This window comes from Piliocolobus tephrosceles, unplaced genomic scaffold, assembly GCF_002776525.5.
Source record: "Piliocolobus tephrosceles isolate RC106 unplaced genomic scaffold, ASM277652v3 unscaffolded_108, whole genome shotgun sequence".
NCBI classification, from domain to species: Eukaryota; Metazoa; Chordata; class Mammalia; order Primates; family Cercopithecidae; genus Piliocolobus; species Piliocolobus tephrosceles.
The window spans coordinates 2,250,686-2,274,430 of NW_022291865.1; the positions used below are offsets into that span (position 1 = coordinate 2,250,686).

At 39.6% G+C, this 23,745-nt stretch overlaps 1 protein-coding gene and 1 pseudogene across 1 annotated transcript in view; both read right to left on the reverse strand.

Annotated features, from left to right (window-relative positions):
- Positions 1-23,745, reverse strand: part of LOC113219493 (neutral alpha-glucosidase C) — an 86,298-nt gene that overhangs the window by 16,063 nt on the left and 46,490 nt on the right. The window contains exons 10-17 of the mRNA XM_026447847.2: positions 23,020-23,200; positions 22,637-22,790; positions 17,561-17,796; positions 12,837-12,963; positions 11,815-11,894; positions 9,803-9,946; positions 8,592-8,688; positions 76-177 (exon numbers count right to left, since the gene is read on the reverse strand). Of these exons, the coding sequence (XP_026303632.1) occupies positions 76-177; positions 8,592-8,688; positions 9,803-9,946; positions 11,815-11,894; positions 12,837-12,963; positions 17,561-17,796; positions 22,637-22,790; positions 23,020-23,200 (1,121 nt within the window). The remainder of the gene's footprint in view (positions 1-75; positions 178-8,591; positions 8,689-9,802; positions 9,947-11,814; positions 11,895-12,836; positions 12,964-17,560; positions 17,797-22,636; positions 22,791-23,019; positions 23,201-23,745) is intronic.
- On the reverse strand, positions 19,085-22,628 carry LOC113219837 (annotated as a pseudogene).

A 23,745-nucleotide genomic window follows, 5' to 3' on the forward strand; every position in this document is an offset into this window, starting at 1 on the left:
TTTGTAATCTGCTTTGATGAAAACACCCTCACTTTTTATTTTCTTGCACTTCAAGCCTCAAAGGACTCATCTTACCTCCACAAAAACAGATTCCAGTAATGCTGAGAGTGAGTAACATTGGGATAGAAATTTTCAGGTAGCTCCATTCTGCTGTGTTGTCACCTGTCCACACAGCACCTTTGGTCACAAGCAACAATGTATTAAAATCACAAATCAACCCATGCGTTCAATTTCCTATGTAGATTCCTTATTTGTAAAAGACAACTTAATGAAAAGGAAAACCAATTTCTTGCCTTAAAATAAATAAATTCTAATTTTCTACAATGAAAAGTATCAATTTTCTAATGTGAAAAGTTATTAAAATCTACAAAACAAGCATTCTACGAAAATATTCTGAAATTGCACTGATTTTTGAAGTACAGTTTAGGTCGGATAGAGGAGGAACTCTTTGAAAATCAATTTTAAGATATAACTTGCATATAATACATGTGGGTTTTTTGTTTTTTTTAGATGGAGTCATGTTCTCACTTGCCCAGGATGGAGTGCAGTGCTGTGATCTCTGCTCACTGCAACCTCTGTCTCCAGGGTTTCCAGTGAGTCTCCTGCCTCAGCCTCCCAAGTAGCTGGGATTACAAGTGTGCACCATAACGCCTGGCTAAATTTTGTATTTTTAGCAGAGATGGGGTTTCACCATGTTGGCCAGGCTGGTCTCGAACTCCTAGCCTCAAGTGATCCACCTGCCTTGGCTTCCCAAAGTGCTAAAACTAGAGGCTTGAGCCACTATGCCCAGCCTCTTCATGTATCTTCTTTTGTAAAGTGTCTACAGAAATCTTTTGCTCATTTTTTAAAAAATTTAAGTTCAGGGGTACATGCACAGGTGTGTTATGTCGGTAAACAGATTATTTTGTCATTTTGTCACCCTGATGTTAAGCCTAATACCTATTAGTTATTTTTCCTGATCCTCTTCCTCTTCCCACCCTCTATGCTCAGGCAGACCCCAGTGTCTGTTGTTCCCCTCTATGTGTCCATGTGTTCTAATCATTTAGCTCCCACTCCTAAGTGAGAACATGTGGTATTTGGTTTTCTGTTTCTGCATTAGTTTGCCAAGGATAATGGCCTCCAACTCCATCCATGTTCCTGCAAAGGGCATGATCTCATTCACATATATATAAATAAATTTAATAAAAAAGAAACAAATCAAAGACTAGATCACAGGCAAGATAGCCCATTCTTTTTTATGGCTGCATAGTAGTCCATGGTGTATATGTACCACATTTTCTTTATCCAGTTTACCACTGATAGGCATTTAAGTTTATTCCATGTCTTTGTTATTGTGAACAGTGCCGCAGTGAACAAACACGCTCATGTGTCTTTATGACAGAATGATTTGTATTCCTTTGGATATATACCTAGTAATGGGATTGCTGGGTCAAATGGTAGTTCTGTTCTTAATTACCTGAGGAAACACCACACTCCTTTCCACAATGGTTGAACTATTTTACACTCCTACCAGTAGTGTATAAGCATTCTCCTTTCTCTGCAACCTTGCCAGCATCTGTTACCTTTTCACTTTTTAGTAATAGCCATTCTGAATGGTGTGAGGTGGTATTTCATTGTGGTTTTGGTTTTTTTTTTCTATTGATCAGTGACGTTGAGCTTTTTTTCATGTGCTTGTTGGCCACATGTATGCCTTCTTTTGAAAAGTGTCTGTTCATGTTCTTTGCCCACTTTTTAATGGGGCTGTTTGTTTTTTCTTGTAAATTTGCTTAAGTTCCTTATAGATGCTGGATATTAGACCTTTGTCAGATGCATAGTTTGTAAATATTTTCTCCCATTCTGTAGATTGTCTGTTTACTCTATTGATAGTTTCTTTTGCTGTGCAGAAGCTCTTCAGTTTAATTAGATCCTGTTTGTCATTTTGCTTTTGTTGCAATTGTTTTCGGTGTCCTCATCATGAAATCTTTGCCTATTCCCATGTCCAGAATGGTAATGCTTAGGTTGTCTTCCAGGGTTTTTATATAGTTTTGGGTTTTACTTTTTTGTTTGTTTGTTTGTTTGTTTTGAGACGGAGTCTCGCTGTGTTGCCCAGGCTGGAGTGCAGTGGCCGGATCTCAGCTCACTGCAAGCTCTGCCTCCCGGGTTCACGCCATTCTCCTGCCTTAGCCTCCGGAGTAGCTGGGACTACAGGCGCCCACCACCTCACCCGGCTAGTTTTTTGTATTTTTTAGTAGAGACGGGGTTTCACCGTGTTCGCCAGGATGGTCTCGATCTCCTGACCTCGTGATCCGCCCGTCTCGGCCTCCCAAAGTGCTGGGATTACAGGCTTGAGCCACCGCGCCCGGCAGGGTTTTACTTTTAAGTCTTTAATCCATCTTGAGTTAATTTTGTATATGGTATATGAAAGGAGTACAGTTTCAATCTTCTGCATATGGCTTGCCAGTTGTCCCAGCACCACTTATTGAAGAGGGAGTCCTTTCCCCATTGCTTGTTTTTGTCAGCTTTGTCAAAGATCAGATGGTTGTAGTGTGCAACCTTATTTCTGGGCTCTCTATTCTTTTCCATTGGTCTACATGTCTATTTTTATGCCAGTATCATGTTGTTTTGGTTACTGCAGCCTTGTAGTAGTTTGAGGTTGGGTAGTATATTGCCTCCTGCTTTGTTCTTTTTGCTTAGGATTGCCTTGGCTATTCAGGCTCTTTTTGTTTTTGTTTTTGTTTTGGTTCCATATGAATTTTAAAATTGTTTTTTTCTAGTTTTGTGAAGAATGTCATTGGTAGTTCAACAGGAATAGCACTGAATCTATAAATTGCTTTGGGCAGTATGGCCATTTCAACAATATTGATTCTTCCTATCCATGAGCATGGAATGTTTTTCCATTTGTTTGTGTCATATCTGATTTCTTTGAGCAGTATTTTGTAGTTTTCATCGTAGAGATCTTTCACCTCGCTGATTAGCTGTATTCCTAGGTATTTCCTTCTTTTTGTGGCAGTTGTGCATGGGACTATGTTCCTCATTTGGCTCTAGGCTTGACTGTTGTTGGTGTATAGAAATGCTAATGATTTTTAGATGTTGATTTTGTATCCTGAGACTTTGCTGAAGTTGTTTATTAGCTTAAGGAGCTTTTGGGCTCAGACTGTGGGGTTTTCTAGATACAGAGTCATGTCATCTGCAAATAGGAATAGTTTGATTTCCTCTCTTTCTATCTGGATGCACTTTATTTCTTTCTCTTGCCTGACTGCTCTGGCCAGGACTTCTTCCAATACCATTTTGAATAGGAGTGGTAAGAGAGGGCTTCCTTGTATTGTGCCAGTTTTCAAGGGGAATGCTTCCAGCTTTTGCCCATTTAGTATGATGTGGGCTGTGGATTTGTCAAATATGGCTCTTATTTTGAGGTATGTTCCTTCAGTACCTAGTTTGCTGAGAGTTTTTAACAAGAAGGGATGCTGAATTTTATTGAAAGCTTTTTCTGCATCTATTGAGATGATAATGTGGTTTTTGTTTTTAGTTCTGTTTATGTGATGAATCACATTGACTTGGGTATGTTAAACCAACCTTGCATTCTGACGATAAAGCCTTCTTGATTATGGTGGATAAGCTTTCTGATGTGCTGCTGAATTCAGTCTGCCAGTATTTTTTTGAGGATTTTTGCATCAATGTTCATCAAGGATATTGGCTTGAAATTTTCTCTTTTTTGTGTCTCTGCCAGGTTTTGGCATCAGGATGATGCTGGCATCATAGAGTGAGTTAGGGAGGAGTCCCTCCTCCTCAATTTTTTGAAATAGTGTGAGTAGAAATGGTATCAGCTCTCCTTTGTACATCTGGTAGAACTGGGCTATGAATCTCTCTGGTCCTGGGCTATTTTTGGTTGGTAGGCTTTTTACTACTGATTCAATTTTGGAGCTTGTTATTGGTATTTTCAGGGATTCAATTTGTTCTTGGTTCAGTCTTAGGAGGGTATATGTGTCCAGGAATTTATCCATTTCTCCTAGATTTTCTCTTTTGTAATTTCTAATTGTGTTTATTTGGATCTTCTCTCTTTTCTTCTTTATTAGTCTAGCTAGCAGTCTATCTATTTTGTTATTTATTTATTTATTTATTTATTTATTTATTTATTTATTTATTTCAGAAAACCAACTCTTAAAGCAGGTTGTTTTTTAAAGTAGGTTGTCTTTCTTCTTCTTATTGATTAGTAAAAGTTCTTTATATATTCTGGATACAAGTATTTTGGCAGATATACCTATATATGTATATTTCAAATATTCTTTTCCTCAGTCTGTGGCTTGCCATTTCATTTTCTTACCAATGTCTTTGAAAGGGCATTTTAAAATTGTGATGAAGTCTAATTTGTCATTTTTTTCTTTTATGATTCAGGCTTTTTGTGTTCTTTCTAAGAAATTTTTGTCTATTTCAAAGCCATAAAGATTTTCTCCTGGCCAGATGCGATGGCTCATGCCTGTAATCCCAGCACTTTGGGAAGCCGAGAAGCAAGGATCACTTGATGTCAAGACTGGACTGCCCAACATGGTGAAACCCTGTCTCTGCTAAAAATGTAAAAGTTAGCCAGGTGTGGTGGTGGGCACCTGTAATCCCAGCTACTCAGGAGGCTGAGGCAGGAGAATCACTTGAACCAGGGAGGTGGAGGTTAAAGTGATCTGAGATGATGCCACTGCATCCCAGCCTGGGCAACAGAGTGAGACTCCATCTCAAAAACAAAAAAAACAAACAAACAAAAAGATTTTATTCTATGTTTTTTCCAGAAGTTAGTTTGTATTTTCAGCTTTTAAAATGAGTTGATGTTGGCCGGGCGCGGTGGCTCAAGCCTGTAATCCCAGCACTTTGGGAGGTCGAGACGGGCGGATCATGAGGTCAGGAGATCGAGACCATCCTGGCTAACACGGTGAAACCCCGTCTCTACTAAAAATACAAAAAACTAGCCGGGCGAGGCAGCGGGTGCCTGTAGTCCCAGCCACTCGGGAGGCTGAGGCAGGAGAATGGTGTGAACCCGGGAGACAGAGCTTGCAGTGAGCTGAGATCCGGCCACTGCACTCCAGCCTGGGCGACAGAGCAAGACTCCGTCTCAAAAAAAAAAAAAAAAAAAAAAAATGAGTTGATGTTTTAGTTTAATTTTGAATATGGTATGAGGCAGGGGTGTAGTTTCATTTTTCTTCCCCACACAGATATCCAGTTGTTTCAGAACCATTTACTGAAAAAAAAATTATAATCTCTCCATTAAATTGCCTTGGAAACTTTGTTGCAAAGCAATTGATCACATATGTGTTGGATACTCTGGATTCTCTACTCTGTTCCATTGATCTATGTACCTATTTCCTCCCACCTCCACCACCCCCTGCTCCCAAAGAAAACCCTAAAAACTTCGAGAGAAGGGTTACAGGCCATAAAGCGGAGACATAGTAACAGTAGCAATAACAATAATTAACATTTATTTAACCCACACTGAGCCAGGTGTTATGCTAAATAGTTTGCTGGTATTATCCTACTTAATAATCACAACAATCCTATCAGATAAACGCTATTATAAACTCAATTTTGCAGATGAGGGAAGTATAGCAAGCAATGGATACACAATCTACCCAGAGTTACACAGTTACTAAGTGGCAGAGGCATGATTTGAGCCCAGGCACTCGGATGCCTAAGCCAGTGTTCTTGTTCTTATTTACTGAAGAGTTGCTAAGAGTTTGTGATGAGAGATTATATACCACCAAAGACAGCCATAAAAGGGAAAATCTTATTTTACTAAATATATACTACTCCTGAAGCACTTTTGTCTATCTTCTACTAAAATAGTTTTGGTAGCTATTTTTGTTTTAATCTTTCATAGAAATTTTAGGCTGCCCTATGGCCAGGAAAATTTTTTTTCTTTTTTTCTTTTTTTTTGAGATGGGGTTTCACTCTGTGGCCCACGCTGGAGTGCAGTGGTGCAATCTTGGCTCACTGCAACCTCCACCTCCCAATTTCAAGCAATTCTCCTGCCTCAGCCTCCTGAATAGCTGGGACTACAGGCACGTGCCACTATGCTTGGCTCATTTTCGTATTTTTAGTAGAGACAGGGTTTCACCATGTTTGCCAGGCTGGTCTCAAACTCCTAATCTCAAGTGATCTGCCCACCTGCCTCAGAAAAGTGCTGAGATTACAGACATGAGCCACTGCTCCTGACCAAAAAAAAGGCTTCTTTTTTTTTCGAGACAGAGTTTTGCTCTTGTTGCCCAGGCTGGAGTGCAATGGTGCGATCTCTGCTCACTGAAACCTCTGCCTTCCAGGTTCAAGTGATTCTCCTGCCTCAGCCTCCCTAGTAGCTGGGAATACAGGTGCACACTACCATGCCCAGCTAATTTTTAATTTCTTTTTTTAGTAGAGACAGGGTTTCACCATGTTGATCAGGCTAGTCTCGAACTCCTTACCTCAGGTGATCCACTCGCCTAGGCCTCCCAAAGTGCTGGGATTACAGGTGTGAGCCACTGCGCCTGGCCCAAAAAAATATTTTCCAGGGATTGTTCTTTTAAAAAAGTATTCTAATTTCCTCTTGACTTCAAGTGAGATATGTATGTATCTACATAATGATTTTGAAATCCATATGGAGACATTCTCATCAAGAAAGCTCACGTAAACATGCAGATATTTTCATGTCTCATATCATTGTTTAGTTAGAAGGTCTCTATGGCTATTGATCATCGCATATGACTTAACAAAGTAGTGTTTCCTGTAATGTCTTGCTACACAATGAAGCAAAGCTGATAGCTTCACACAGAGTACTGCAGGCTAAGCAATGGAGCAACATAAGAGATCAACAATAACCTAATATTCAAATCTTCTGTTACCTTTTTTTTAACTGTTGCTGGTAAATGTTTTCATTAAAAATACTTCTTTTGTGATTAAAAATGATACTTGTAGACAATTTGTAAAATAAAGTTAGGTAAAAGAAAAAAATGAAAATCACTCAAAATCACCAAGGTTTTTTATCTTTTTATATTTTCTTTTTGATATTATCAAATATATATATTTATATAAATTATACAAATATTATCATTTTCTTACATTTAACTGTCTGCCTATCTACCTACATATGTATTTAAATTACTATCTTTCATTTATCTTTTATAAAATTGAGATAATAAGAAATGACTTGATGTTTGATAGATCAGTAAGGTGACTATAGTTAGCCTTGATTGTGCATTTTAAAAAAGCTAAAAGAGAATAATTTAAATGTTTCTAGCATAAAGAAAAGATACATATTTAAGGTGATATCCCAATTACTCTGATTTGATTATATGAACATATCAAATTGTCACACATATCCTGAAAATATGTACATCTAATATATATCAATACAAAATTAGGATATTATAAACACTTAGGCATTCCTTTTTTAATTTATCATATCACATTTTCTCATGCAATTAAAGCTACCATTTAAAATAGCCTTATGAAAATAAAACAAGAAAAACATTTTTTAAACATAAATAGCCTCACGATAATCTATCATGTTGCTATACCATACTTTTATAACTATTCCCTTATTGTTATGTATTTAGATTTTCTTTCTTACTTTTGTTTCAAGGACTACTGTTGTGTTGAATACCTCTGTATATGAATCTTTGCTGAGATTGTAATATTTTGGCCCTTTCCAGAATGCCACAGGGCCTGGTTTTCAGGGGTGGAGTGGGAGGCTTAATAATGTCCACAGTATAGTAAGGGCTGGATTCTTTAAACTAGTTCTTTGTTGTTTATGCAAGGCCAGGGGACTTAAAATAGCCTTCCTGCCACAGGGTGGTTAAGTTGAACCAGATCTGCATTGGCTGGTAAACTGCATCCAGTTATAGATGACCCTGACCACACGCAACAGCCAGGTCTATTTTAAGCCACATTGCTAAGTGGAACATTTGGTTAATGGAATGTGTTAGAGGTGTATCTCCCTGGCTTTGATAAATCAAAGAGACAGGATGGAAGATGACTATCCCAGCAAACTGAATACTTAGAAGTTACTCTCCCAACAATTAAGTGCCCATTTCTTCAGTGGGAAACAAGTATCAAAGGACTAAAATGTGTTTATTCTGTCTTACAGGACAAAATGCATACTTTAGGGCATACCACTGTCTACAATCAAAGGCCTGACCAATGGCTACTGAAAACGAAGGCATCAGCTGAGTGTGGTGGCTCACACCTGTAATCCCAACACTTTGGGAGGCCAAGGTGGGCAGATCGCTTCAGTCCAGGAGTTTGAGACTAGCCTGGGCAACATGGTGAAATCCTGTCTCTACCAAAAAATACATATACATATATAAATTAACGGGCGTGGTGGTGTGCACCTGTAATCCCAGCTACTCAAGAGGCTTAGGTGGGAGGATTGCTTGAACCCAGGTTGTCAATGCTGCAGTGAGTCACGACTGTGCCACTGCACTCCAGCCTGGGGGACAAAGCAAGACTCTGTCTCAAACAAACAAATGAAAAAATGAAAAAAAAAAAAAAAAAAAAAAAAAGAAAAGGAAGGTATCAACACAGTAACATCACATTCTATAAATGGTTAAAAAAAAGTTGCTAATGTGTTTTTAAGTCTGATATGAGCCATTCCTTACCATACTTTTGTGACCCAGCAAAGAAAGAACGTGTAAGAACAAAGGGTCTCTCCTTCCCTTTAGATCGCTGTATCAGTCCTTCTGCAGTAGCCATTTGCTATATCACCAAACAAGAAAAATTTCAAAGAGATGATTGGATTTGTACAGACATCCTCAATAAGCTATCTAAAATACAGAAAGCAAACAGTAGGCAGGAGCATGAAATGGAAAATATTAAAATAAATCCATCAAATTAAGTTTCACGGTATAATGAAACTACTCTAAATTCCCCTATTAAAAGAATGGAAAATTTTCTTCGGTTAACAATAGCAATGAAATAATAATAAACAGTCATCTAGCATTTATTTGGTGCTTACTATTGCTAGGCACTTAATACAATTTTCTCATATAATCTACGTAACAACCTCTGAGAGACAGTTTTCACTGGCGGGAAAAACTGAGATTCAGAGAGGTTAAATGACTGGCCCTGACCTATATAAGAAAGCTTACTAACTAAAGCAGCCTACAGTTACTGCAACAGGCTGTTACAGAGGCAAACACATACTATCTGAAAACTAGGCTTATATTTAGCCAAAAGCTCCCACTGGAAAATACCAATAGGTGAGAGGGCTATAGGAATACAGTCACAAGTTGAAAATAACAAAGAACCATGGGTATACATGAGGGCAAGTGTCTGCCATGTCGTTTGGACGTAGTTGGCAAATGAAAGATAATTTTACTACCTTTATTGAGGAAGCTAAGCACTTAAGGAAGGCTCTACATTTTTAAAGTATACTTATTGAAATTGTGTCTGTGTTCTAAATATTGCTCCTCCAGTGTGAATACAAGACTTGCTGTATGTAGATATTTGTGAAATCTTAAAACACTTGTTTTAATTACCTTCATTCACATATTTATACACTGCTTGCATCAATAAAAGTTTGAGGTAGTAGCCAGTGAGTGCCACTTATTAAGGGCTCCTATCGAGGCAGAGGTTTTATGTTATAATTAATTTCATAATATTTAAAAGTTCATCAGGAAAAGAAAAGAAGCAAAGGGAGAAATAATAAAAAGTCTTGTATTGGCTACTACATAACACTCATTGCAACTATCAGAAAAGACACACAAAGAGAAATGAACAGTAGAGGATAGCCATTATATTATAAAGCAAACGACTTTCAGCCAAAAGGCAGGTCACATGAGCCCAATTTACTTCTTTTTGGATGTCTTACGTGATAAAAACCGTAGATGTTGTGGAGTTCTCGGTGCTCCCAATTGCCATGATGAATGGCATTTTTCTGCATGGTTTGCTCTGGCCCTCGGAAGACAGAGGGCTCATTCATGTCATTCCAAAGGAAGAGGATGTCCGTAGATCCCTAGGAAGTAAACCTTGGTCATGACACTCCTACATTGATGATGTCTATATAATAGCTCTCACCATTCCTCTTTCCTACCTCATTTTAAAAATTATGTTTATTATCTATGCTCTGTCCTCTGCTCCACTGCTAGAGTTTAAGTTCCACAGGGCATGACATTTTGTCTGTTTTGTTCATTAATCAATCCCAAACATCTAGAATAATACCTGGCCCATAGACAGATCTCAATCAATATTTGCTGATGAATAAAAGAGTGCTGCCCTGTGTTGTCTGTGAAATATATATTGCCTGGCAAATTCATTAGACCTCCATGCAGGACTCCTATGGGGAAGGTGGTGAATGTTCACAATTGGGCTCTTCCTCATTCATCGGATGCTACAACTCTTAACTAAGGGCAGCTGCAGCTGAACATGACAAGAGTCTACCTTCTCTCTAATACTTTGAAAGACTTGACAACCAATATACCTGTTTGTTAACATGATCTATAGTTTGTATTCTACACAGAACTGTTTGATTTAGGGACAGTTGAGTCATCTAGTTAACATGGTATTGCAGAATCCCTGGTCTTTTCTAGGATCCCTTATCTTTTGGCATTTGACTGAATAGCTAAAAAGACAGGAAGTCCCTCAGGCAGCTCATTCCATTATTTTCCAAAAATCCTGCTCTTTGTACATAATATTCCTCTTGCAGAGCCTACCTAGCTTACCTTCTGAGACCCCACAGAATATATCTGTCACCTCGCCCACACGAAAGTCTTTCAAATGCCTGGAGGTGGCTTACTTGTTTTTTTTGTTTCTTTGTTTTTTAATCTTTATTTCTAAACATGTGTACTTCTATGAATAAGGGTAAATGATTTCCAAATATTTAACTACCGTATCTTTCCTTTAGAACCATCTAAGGCAGGGATTGGCAAACATTTTTGGTAAAGGTACAGATAGTAAATATTTTCAACTTTGCAGGCCATGAGGTCTCTTTTTCAATTATTCAACTCTGCATTGTAGTACGAAAGCAGCCACAAATAATAGGGAAATGAATAGGCATGGCCAGATTTGGCCCAAGGCTTGTCTATCCCTGTACAAGTTGTTTACTAGTGCCCTAATACTTGATGCTAGAAACTAGAGTTCAGTGGTTAAAAGCTGGGCTTAGTGGACAAACAGACCTGAGTTCAAATTTTGGTTCCACCACTTACTAGATGTGTGACTTCGGCAAGTTTTTAAGCTTCTCTGTGTCTCTCAGTTTCCTCATCTATGGGGTTAGATTTAGTTATAGTTCCAACTTCAGAGGGTTATTATGAAGACAAATGGCATGATGCACATAAAATCCTTAGCACAGTGCTTGGCACACTGCAAGTACCCAATTTGCATTAGGTATCATCATCATCATCATCACTGCCATCATTAATATCATCATCATTGGTTGAAAACAGTTCTCCAGATGTGGCCTCTCCAGTTTTCTCTGTGGTTCTTATCAGATTATTTAAAAATCACACTTCACTTTTAATGACAAATATGTTGTAAGATATTTTCACATGTATCATCATATTTAAATAACAGTTATAGAATACAATTTTATATAAAAAAATATAGCAATTTGAAAATATAATAAACCTCTGCTATAAAGTACTTTGATATATCATAGAGTCTATTATAATAGAGGTCAAAAATCACAGCTTTTGTGCATTTGGTTATGCATATGGCACCTCTCCCAGCACCCCCAGAGTCTGTAATGTGGTGGCCATACTTGCCTTTTAATAAAAGCATTATATATGAAAAGCTACTCAATGAAAAAGAATAGTTTTATTTAATCACTTTTTCTGCTTCTTTCACTCTTTCAGGTAACTAGAAAAGAACAAAGGAATAAAAACCAACCTGATAGACAGGGAAAGCAAAAAGACTTGAATACCACTCTCTGACCTTGGGATTGGTGAAATCCAGGTAAGAGGAGAGACCTGTGGAGGCAGAACAGTAGGGCGCCTGTCAAGAAGAGTGGTCCTCACAGTAAGATGCATTGTAAAGAAGATACCAGATGTGAGAGCTGGGAAATGGGCATCTTACATAAACATGAAAGTTGGCTGACACAGGCATGGTCTGTTGAGAAGTGAATGAAGGCAATGCTGGGCTCCAGTGACAATCACTAGATCTTTCAATACCAGAGGCCCAGGGGAATGCCAATGCACAAGCATCACGATGGAGCCTGTCCCTTACTGATGGCCTAAGGCAGCCCAAGTAAGGATGGTAAATATCCTGCAGTGATCTCTTGGTTCTTAAAGAGAACAGATAAGTGTGTTCAAGGGATATAAAGGGAAAAAAAGAAAGGTACAGGGTTTCTCTACAGTGCATGGATTTATAAGAGAGAGTGCTGACTCTTTATCTCTATTTCTAAACAGTGTGTGATTTTCCTTTTGTCTTTGGGGAGTTTCTACCAAGGCTTTAAATTAATAACTTTTATTAACTTTTGAAATGAACAATTCATAGTCACCAGGGTGGCTGAGGTCACTCATGAAAGCCTGGGAAGCCAAAACTATGGGCTAAAAGGGTGAAGAGCAATTACAAGGAGAGAGCTTGCAGAACCCCCTTTTTTCTTTCTCCTCCTCTGCTTTTCTTATTCCCCAACTTTTTACCACTGTTTGCTTAGAGAAACAGCATACCACTGAGGTTTGCTTATTTTTCATTCATTCAATTATTGATTGATAAATACATACAAAGCATACAGTACCAAGTGTTATGAAAGATATAAAAGAAGGCAATACTATCTCTTCCTTAAATTATACGCTTAAAATGTAGCTAGAGGAGCAGAAGACATCTACAAGGGAGCAGAATGAGGACTATGCAGCCTTTATTAATTGGGACAGAACAAGTGGAAATAATAAGTGTATAAAGTGATTTCATACCTGGCCAGCACACCCCTTCAAAGTCTTCCCCTTCCTGATTCTTCACAAAGAAGCCCTGATCTTTGGCCTTCACATATACTGAGTAGTCAGGATCAATCTTGATGTGGGGATCACTGATGACCACAAGCTGTCAGGACATGAAGGTTTGGAGGTCTCATCAGTTTTATGTAAGATAAATGTTCATGTATATGTTTTCACCATAGTTTGGGGGCTCAATTTTTACAAACAACTACAACTAGTATTGAAATATTTCAGACACAAAAGTAAAAACAAAAACAAAATAAGTATTTCAGACACCAGTAAAACCCTATAACCTTTCACGTGCTTATAAGAATTTCAACTGATAGCAAAACTGGGTCAATGCTGGCCAGGCGCAGTGGCTCACACCTGCAATCCCAACACTTTGGGAGGTCAAGGTGGGAGGATTGCTTAAGGCCAGGAGTTTAAGACCAGCCTGGGCAACATAGTGGGACCCTGTCTCCACAAAAAAATTTTAAAATTAGCTGGGCGTGATGGTGTCCACCTGTGGTCCCAGCTACTCAGGAGGCTGAAGCAAGAGGATTGTTTGAGCTAAGGAGGTTGCAGCTATAGTGAGCCATGATGATGACACTGCAATCCAGCTTGAGTGACAGAACAAGACCCCATCTCTAAAAAAGAAAAAAACAAAAACAAAAGCAAAACAGGCCAATGCTCTTTTATAATTATTGCTGCCTAACCAATAGATGTTCTTTAAATAGCATTAAGTGTCTATCTGTCCATGATGATGGGTGCTGCATACTGTACATAGAGAACTAAGTAGGCAGGGTACGTGCTCCCTAGACATTTAGATGCTCAGATAACATTGATATGAGCAAACATTAAAGAAACTAAGAGAATAACATGTTAAAAACAAATGAAGTCCCCAAGCCTAGTGGTGCAGGCATATTAGGAAGGAGATTTGAGAAAAGTTGTAAGCCACAGCGTCACGTCTCTAGCATCTCTCCGTGACTTTATAATACCATCACTTCCACCAGTCTAGGGCCTCAATAACACTTTATTTGGCCAGAACACCATCTAATCCTCCTTCCTCATCTCTATTCTTATCAGTCCTGAATATTAAAGTTTAATTATTCATTGCTCAAACTTTTTCTTAAATTTTGTTTGTTTGTTTTTTGAGACAGTCTTGCTCTGTCACTTAGGCTGGAGTACAGTGGCATGATCTCGGCTCACTGTAATCTCTGCCTCCTGGGTTCAAGCAATTCTCCTGCCTCAGCCTCCCAAGTAGCTGGAATTACAGGTGCCCACCACCATGCCGGGCTAACTTTTTTTTTTTTTTTGTATTTTTAGTAGAGATAGGGTTTCATCATATTGGCCAGGCTGATCTCGAACTCCTGACCTCAGGTGATCCGCCCACTTCGACCTCCCAAAGTGCTGGGATTACAGGTGTAAGCCACTGCACCCAGCCTAAATTTTTAAATTGTGGTAAAATACACATAACATAAAATTTACCATCTTAACCTTTTCTTAAGTGTGCAGTTTAGTACTGTTAAGTATGCACATTCACAATATTGTGTAGTCAATCTCCAGAACTCTCTCATGTTGCAAAACTAAACCTTTATACTCATTAAATAATGATTTCTCATTCCCTCCTCCCAGCTCCAGCAACTACCATTCTATAATACTTTCTGTCTCTATGAATCTGACTACTCCAATTACTTCAAATTAGTGGAATCACGCGGTATTTGTCTTTTTGTAACTGGCTTATTTCACTTAGCATTTATCCTCAAGGTTCATCCATGCTTTAGTATCTATTAGAATTTCCTTCCTTTTAAAGGCTGAGTAATATTCTGTTGTATGTATACACCACATTTTATTTACATATTCATCTGTCAAGGGAGCTGCAACCCAAGCAGCTTGGGTTGCTTTGACCTTTTGACTGCTGTGACTAATGCTGCTATAAACATGGGTGTATAAATATCTGTTCAGGTTCCTGCTTCCAATTCCTTTGGGTATATACCCATAAGTGGAATTGTTGGATCATACAGTAATTCCATTTTTAAATTTTTGAGGAACTATCATACTGTTTTCCATAACAGCTGTACCATTTTGCATTCCTACCAACAGTGCACAAGGATTCCAATTTCTCTACATCCTTGCCAACACTTGTTATTTATTTATTTATTTTTTTAAATAGTAGTCATCTTAATTATGTAAAATGGGATTTCACTGTGGTCTTGGTTTGCATTTCCCTAATGATTAGTGGTGTTGAGCATCTTTTCTTTTTTTTTTGTTTTTTTGTTTTTTTTTTTGAGACGGAGTCTCGCTCTGTCGCCCAGGCTGGAGTGCAGTGGCTGGATCTCAGTGAGCTGCAAGCTCCGCCTCCCGGGTTTACGCCATTCTCTCGCCTCAGCCTCCTGAGTAGCTGGGACTACAGGAGCCCACCACCACGCCCGGCTAGTTTTTTGTATTTTTTTAGTAGAGACGGGGTTTCACCGTGTTAGCCAGGATGGTCTCGATCTCCTGACCTCGTGATCCGCCCGTCTCAGCCTCCCAAAGTGCTGGGATTACAGGCTTGAGCCACCGTGCCCGGCCGAGCATCTTTTCTTGTGCTTGTTGGCTATCTGTATATCTACTTTGGAGAGATGTCTATTCAAGTTCTTTGCCCACTTTTTAACTGTTTTTCTGTTTCTGAGTTGTAGGAGTTTGTTATATATTCTGGATATTAACCCCTTATTCAAAAATTTGTAATGTTTCCAAATGTATACAAAGTAGTTTACAAAAAGGTCCCAACCTTTCTGGTCAGATCCTCCACTGTTAGAACCCTCACATGCCTTGCTGTCAGCCTTGCCTGTGCACTACTTTCCAAACACCCTTAATGCTCCTTCCTCTGGCTGCACTGCCCTCTTCCCTCTCCCTGCTTACCCATTAGTTAGGGGCATCCTTCAGGGCTCATCTAAAATGCACTTCTAGGCCAGACATGGTGGCTCACACCTGTAACTCCAGCACTTTGGGAGCCCCACGTGGGCAGATCACCTGAGGTCAGGAGTTCAAGACCAGCCTGGCCAACATGGTGAAACCCTGTCTCTACTAAAAATACAAAAATTAGCTGGCCATGGTGGCACATGCCTGTAATTCTAGCTACTCAGAAGGCTGAGGCAGGAGAATTACATGAATCCAGGAGGTGGAGGACGCAGTGAGCCAAGATTGCAATATGGTACTCCAGCCTGGGTGACAGAGCGAGACTCTGTCCCCCCAAAAAATTAAATAAAAATAAATAAATAAAATAAAATGCACCTCTGAAACAAAGCCCTGCTTAAGTCTTGAGGATACAATCTTCTCTTTCTTGGCTTGTCCCCTACCCTGACCTTTCTTTGGCCCTTATGTTACTTCCCTGTATTGTGGCTGGATACTTGCCTTTTCTTCACTCACTGTAAGACCACTAGGAGCTCATCTCTGTATACTCTTCAGCACTAGTATAGCATCTTGAAGGTTCCTCGGTAAATAACTACTTATTAAGGACAGAAGAGCTGGAGTCAGGCAGACCAGGGTTCAGATTCTTGTCTTGCTATTTATTCACAGTGTGCCTTTGTATAAATTTTGAAACCAGTCTAAGCCTCACCTTCTTCATCTAAAATATGGGGTAACAAGACCTACCTTACAGTTTTGTCATCACTGGATGAAATAATGTGTTTTATTATATTGTCTAGCCCATAATAGCTTGATATATGGTAGCTATTTATTAATTAGGAAATCAGGAGTTAAATGGATTGGCTCTGGCTATCTGTGAAAAGCCTGGTGGGGAGGTCAAAGGAATGGGTTGAAAAGTCAACCTTACTTTCAAGGAGAGGGACTTTATTCATTTACATGATACACATAGGGTTTCACCCCACTTCTCCTCTCTCCATTTTTTTCTCTCCTTCCATCTTTTCATTACTGCTATTACCACCACCACCACTCCTGGAACTGGAAAACAGCATTATACATGTTCCAGTGGCTTCTCTCCCTCCCCATTTTCTATTTCTATTCTTTTTTTGGCCAGATTGACAGCTGGAGTCCACCAAGGAAGCATGCATGAAAAACAGTGTAATAAAGAATTTGATATTATATTTGATATTTGACTGTTAAGGGTTTTTCAAGCCCTGCTACTCCCCGCTTACCCTTCTGCCCGTATCTGGACAAGCCAACAAATAAAGCTCTAGTGCTCCCTCCTTTGGTGCCAGCAGGGGGTTCAAACTATCTAAGCCTCAGCCTGCATGCAAGAGCCCTTGCCCTGTCCCCACCTGCTAACCACCATAAAAATTGAGTCAATTTGCTTTCTCAGTTCTCTCAAGCCATTTTCAAATCGGCTTGGGAGCCACCCCTGCTCTCCCCAGAAATTCTCATTATATGAGTAATAAACTTTTTAATTACCCTTGGTGCATGTGTGGTGTCACCAACTGAGACATGGAAACCAAATTTTGAGTGAGGGGATCATATTACTACAGGGCGGCCACAACAAACGGAACTGAAAATGCTAGACCCTTTCTTCATTATGGGGACCTAGATAACTAAGCCAGGAATGGATGAGGTCATCACCTTTTCACCATTCATTTTCTCTCTTATCACAGTGACAATTATATTTGAATCTACTATTTTCACAGCCATTTTTTATCAGATGTTTCTCCACCATTGATGTGCCAAGGCAAGTTTAAAACATTTTTTAAAACTCTGTAATTAAAAGGTTCAGAAATGTTGGCTTATTTTACCTTACGCTTTTTGCTCCTGAGCAGCTCTTGCATCCTCTTGGGGTTTGGGAATCTTTTTTTGTCCCAGGTGAAGTACCTCTTGCCCTCAGTGTGCTCTATGTCCAGCCACATGGCATCATAAGGAATGTCATGCTCATCAAACCCTGCATCCACTGCTTTTACATCCTGCTCGTCTTCATAGTTCCAGCGGCACTGGTGGTATCCCAAAGAGAAAAGCGGGGGCATGGCTTGTGTGCCTAAAAGAGGGAGATGACAACTGAGTCAACTGCCACCACAATGAGCATTATTCATTTGATAAACATTTCCTGAATGTCTACAGAGTATTCAGCACTGAGCTTATGCTTAGAATATCAAGGAGAAGAAAGCATAGACCTCGCCTTTAAGGAAGTGACAACCTGGCCAATGAGGCAGGAGTGTAAATAAAGTGCTCGCCCTGAGGTATAACTACCAGGTTAATGTATCAGTCTAGTGCTACCAGAACACGGAGAGGTTAATACATTCTGCCTGCGGTGAAGTATAGGGTCTGGAAAGGCTTCACAGAGGAGATAAAACCTGGTTTGGACCTTGTAGACTAAGTAGGAATAGACCAGATAGGAAGAATAGATAGAGCATTCGGGGCACAGGGAATAGAAAAAACACAGAGGCAGAGAAGTACATGACAGGTTTACAGAAAAATAAATATTCCAGGGTGTCACAGTGTGAGAAAGACCAGTAGAAGATGAAACTGAATAGGGTCAGATTGTCAAGGGCCTTGTAATTGAGGTTAGGAATTCTGAATCTTGTCTTATGAGAAGCCATCAAGTGTCTGGCAAGATGTAATCTTAGCAGATCTATATTTAAGAAAAATTAAGTCAGGGTGCAGCATTCGGACCCACTTGAAGGTAAAGAGACTGAAGTTGGGAAGAAATTTCAGTAAATTATTATCAAAATGTTTACTGATAATGTGAAGGACTTCTGGTCAACCACTTGCATGTATCTCCTTCCCCTCCTAAAGTCACACTAAAATCTGAGTAAAGAAAAAAGAAAGCAAGCCACAAAAACAAAGAGAATGGGAGTGGAGTAATTTCAACAAAAATTTGGCAGGTGGTAGGCAGGAATGGGGTGGTAACTGTTGGGCAAAGCCAGGGAAGCTCTCCCCAGAGTGCTACTGAGGAGCTACTGATGGAAGAGCTCACCCTGGTCCCAAACACCAGTAGACACACCCACTCTCAAAACTAGAGTGGAAGCCTCATCTATACTTACATATTTATATCTAATACCCAAAGAAAATTCACTGCCAAATTGTTTACAGTAGATATTAAACAGTCTGACACCCTTATTAACTGATTCTATAGGTATAAGTATAGGTCAGTATGATTTTAGTGTCTATTCTTTCATTTACTAAATTAGGAAAGCAGTATTTACAGAACAAATAAAAACAAGTGAAGCAGCCACCCAAGGACCATAACAGCTCCTGAGTTAGCTGTGTCACAAGCTCAGACAGAAATCCCCACTATATGCACAAAGCTGGATTCAAATTATTCATCAAAAGGTGTTGGTAGTTGTCAGATGCCTTCCAATATAGATCCCCAATCCCATGGCCACCAGATGAGACAGCAGCAAAACTCTTCAGAAATTCTGCTGAGAAAATGCCCCCTTTCCTCATCAGGCTTTAAATTCCATGCTGGGTAGCTGTGTGCTTCAAGTGCTTCAAAGAGGAACTCCTTGTGGGGAATATTTTCTGGCCAACTTGACCAATCCCATATCCAACCTGAGCTTTTCTTCAAGATGCTTTCAACATCTTTCTTTCTCTCAGTATCTTCCTCAGACTGAGAGCTATTTTTCTCCAATGTCTGTGAAAGAGGTAGGCTGTCATAGAACTTTTGGAGCTACTCTGTCCAAATTCAAATTCATTTTAAGCATCCAGCTGTATTTTTTCCATGTCACTATTATACTAATTTTTTTTTTGTTTGTTTGTTTTAGAGATAGGGTCTCGCTCTGTTGCCTAGGCTGGAGAGCAGTAGTGTGAACATTGCTCACTGCAGCCTTCCTTTGGGAAGCAAAGCAGAGGATTACTTGAATTCAAAGAAGTACTTTGGAGGCTTCCCAAAGCACTGGGATTACAGGCGTGAGCCACTGTGTCCAGCCCATGTCACCATTATAAACAGAAACTGATATTGGAGCACTGTTCCCCTTCCTATCATTGCCAAAGTGCAGTTCTATCCAGGAGCCCTGCAAGCTCTTTCTCTGCAGCCTGGGGCCCCTGCTCTGTGATATGGTGCCAGAAGGTGGCTGTGGCAGTCTGGGTCACTGTTTGGTTGTGGTCTAGGGGTTGCATGTGCCCTCAGTGGCAGACAATAAATATAGCAGGCAAGCATGAGGGGTATGGGCCCAGTGCTCAGCCTGTCTTTTTGTTGTTGAGTTGTAGAAAGTTCTGCATGTATTCTGGATAAGAGACCCATATCAGATACACAATCTGCAAACATTTTCTCCCATTCTGTAGGTTGCTTTTTCACTTTCTTATGTTCTTTGATGCAAAAAAGTTTTTAATGTTAGTGAATTCTAACACATATTTGTTGTCATTATTGCTCACGATTTTGTTGTCATATCTAGGAATCCATTGCCAAATCCAAGTTCACCAAGATTTACCCGTTTTCTTCTGAGAGTTTTATGGTTTTAGCTCTTATACAGTTGATCCATTTTGAGTTAGTTTTTTTGTATATGATATACATATAACATATTTTGAATATAGGAGTCTAACTTCATTCTTTTGCAAGCAGATATCCAACTGTCTCACACCATATGCTCAAGAGACTATTTCTTCTTCATCGAATGGTCATGAACCTTTATTGAAATTATAATGGTGACATGGACAAAGTACTGTGGCTTGTGCCTGTAATCCCAGTGTTTGGGTGGCTATAAATGTATGGGTTTATTTCTAGATTCTCAATTCTATTTCACTGGTCTATATGTCTATCCTTATTCCAGTAGCACGTTTTTTTTTTTTTTTTTTTTTGAGACAGAGTCTTGTTTTGTCACTCAGGCTGGAGTGCAGTGGCAAAATCTTGGCTCACTGCAACCTCCACCTTGCCTCGTGAGTTCAATCGATTCTCCTGCCTCAGCCTCCCAAGTAGCTGGGATTACAGGTGCCCACCACCACACCTGGCAAATTTTCGTATTTTTAGTAGAGACAGGTTTTCACCACGTTGGTCAGGCTGGTCTCAAACTCCTGACCTCAAGTGATCCACCCACCTCAGCCTCCCAAAGTGCTGGGATTACAGGCATGGGCCACTGTGTCTGGGCAGTGGCATGTTCTTTTGATTGCCACAGCTTTGAAGTAAGTTTGAAATTGAGAAGTTGTATTCCATTTTCAATCTGCTTAAGACGTACCCGAGACTGGACAATCTACAAAAGAAATAAGTTTAATTGAACTTACAGTTCCACATGAAGCCTCACAATCGTGGCTGAAGGCAAGAAGGAGCATGTCACATCTTACGTGAATGGCAGTAGACAAAGAGAGTGCTTGTGCAGGGAAACTCCCCTTTTTATAACCATCAGGTCTCATGAGACTGACTTACTATCAAAAGAACAGTACGGGAAAGATCTGCCCCCACGATTCGATTACCTCCCACCAGGTCTCTCCCACAACATGGGAATTCGTGATGAGATTTGAGTGGGGACACAGCTACATCGTATCAGAAGTATAAATTTTCCAACTTTGTTTCTCTTTTTTAAGATTGTTTTGGCTATTCAGGTCCCTTTACAATTCTATGGAAGATCAGCTTTTCCACTACTACAAAAGAAGTCATTGCAATTTTGATAGGGACTGCAGTAAATCTGTAAATCACTTTCTGTATTACTGCCATCTTAACATTGCCTTCCAACCTACAAACAAGGGATGTCTTTCCATTGATTTAGGCATTCTTTAATTTCTTTCAGGAATGTTTTATATTTTTCAGTGTACAAGTCTTTCACCTCCTTCGTTAAGTGCATTCCTAGGTATTTTATTCTTTTGGATGTTATTGTAAATGGAACTGTTTTCTTAATTTTTTTTGGATTGTTCATTGAAGGTATATAGAAACAGAACTAATTTTTTTCGTTATTGATTGATATGGTTTGGATTTGTGTTCCCACCCAAATCTCATGTCGAATTGTAATCCCCAGTGTTGGAAGAGGAGCCTGGTGGGAGGTGACTGGATCATGGGGGCGGACTTCTCCCTTGCTGTTCTTGTGATAGTGATTTCTCACAAGATCTGGTTGTTTAAAAGTGTGTGGCACCTCCTCCCTCTATTCCTCCTGCTCCAACCAGGTAAGATGTGCCTGCTTCCCCTTCGCCTTCCATCATAATTGTTAAATTTCCTGAGGCCTCCCCAGTCATGCTTCCTGTACAGCCTGCAGAACCAGGAGCCAATTAAATCTATTTTCTTTATAAATTGCCTAGTTTCGGGTGTTTCTTCATAGCAGTGTGAGAGCGGATTAATATACTGATCTTGTACCCTGCAACTTTGCTGAATTTACTACCTCTAGTAATTTTTTTGTGGATTCTTTGGGATTATCTATATACAGGATCATATCATCTCCTATAATCTTTTTTATTCTTTTCCAATTTTGATGTCTTTTATTTAGTTTTCTTGCCTAATTTCTCTGGCTAGAAATTCTAGTACAATGTTGAAAAACAGTGGTAAAAATGCAATGCCTTGTCTTGTTTCTGATCTTAGAGAAAAGCTTGCATTCTTTTAAAATAAAATGCTCTCATGCTAAAGCCAGTTGCATATTTTAATGGAGAAGAAAACATAGAAAAGTTGAAGTTGGGATACTGGTCATCTGAGATAAAGGTAGAGATAGCCCAGGGGCTAAAAGCTCCAAGGAAAGCAGATGGTAAGTATTAGGAATTAGACAGTGGAGCATTCTAGACGCAGTGCAATGTTTTACTTAACTGAATGGGATGAGGATGGGAACAGAAATGCTTGCTAATTAAAATGCTTGGGTAAGTTATAAATTCTACACAGTGTGCAACAAATATTAACTTACAGTAGTAACACATGGGATATAGGATGTATAACAGAACAAGAAATTGGCACTTCTCCATGCAAATACCTGTAAGGTGTGAGTACTGTTTGAAGACATCAGAAGGTGTAGGTCCTGTCAGCAGAAAAACATCAATGATTCCACTTTCTGACATCCAGTGCACATGAGTTCGAGATCTGACCTTTTGTTTAGCAGCAACTGGGCCCATCTGGGACAGTGTATACTGGAAAAAGAACGGAATAAAAATTTGAGAAATTTCCCTTTAACCTGCAACATCCAGCCATATATAAGTAACAGTCTGTTCCTTTAGTAGATACTACTGATATTCACTGATTATACTGTCAAGCTTTTGGTGGCAGAGAAGTGCCACTACAAAGATGATAGCTATGACTCCACTGCAGTGGTTTTGCTTCTTCTTTAAGTATGACATGTAGCCATGATCCATAGCTCACCTCTACTGCAGGCTCTGTATTGATCTCCACCAGTGTTTCTGAGGCATTCAGCCAGAAAATGCCTATAGTTCTGCCCAGTTTGTGGGCCAGGAGATAAGGTACTGAACCATAAATGCCCATTTTATCAAATATTTGGTATCCATAGACATCCAGGTTATAAAGACGGTAAGCATCTTCATCACTGAAACACAAAGATTATCATCAATTACCATCACAAATATATTATTAATATTAATAAATAGAATAGCTCTACTCTTCTCTGAAAACACTTAGGTCCCATGCATCTTTGAAGGCTCAAGTCTTGCCACTTCCCTAAAGATTTCCTGACCCAACTTGGGTGAATGTGGTCCTCTTCCCTTGACTCCTTTGGCACCACTTCCTGTGACATTAGCACATACAATCACATCTTACACATCTTTTCTAAATCTCTTTTTCTTTTTTCCAGACAGGGTCTCACTCTGTCACCCAGGCTGGAGTGCAGTGGCACGATCTTAGCTCACTGCAACCTCCACTTTCCAGGTTCAGCACTTCTCCCACCTCAGCCTCCTGAGTAGCTGGGATACAGGTGCGCACCACTACACCCAGCGAATTTTTGTATTTTTTGCTAGAGATGAGGTTTCCCCATGTTGGCCAGACTGGTCTCAAACTCCTGACCTCAAGTGATCCACCCACCTCGGCCTCCCAAAGTGCTGGGATTACAGGCGTGAGCCACTGTGCCCGGCCTAA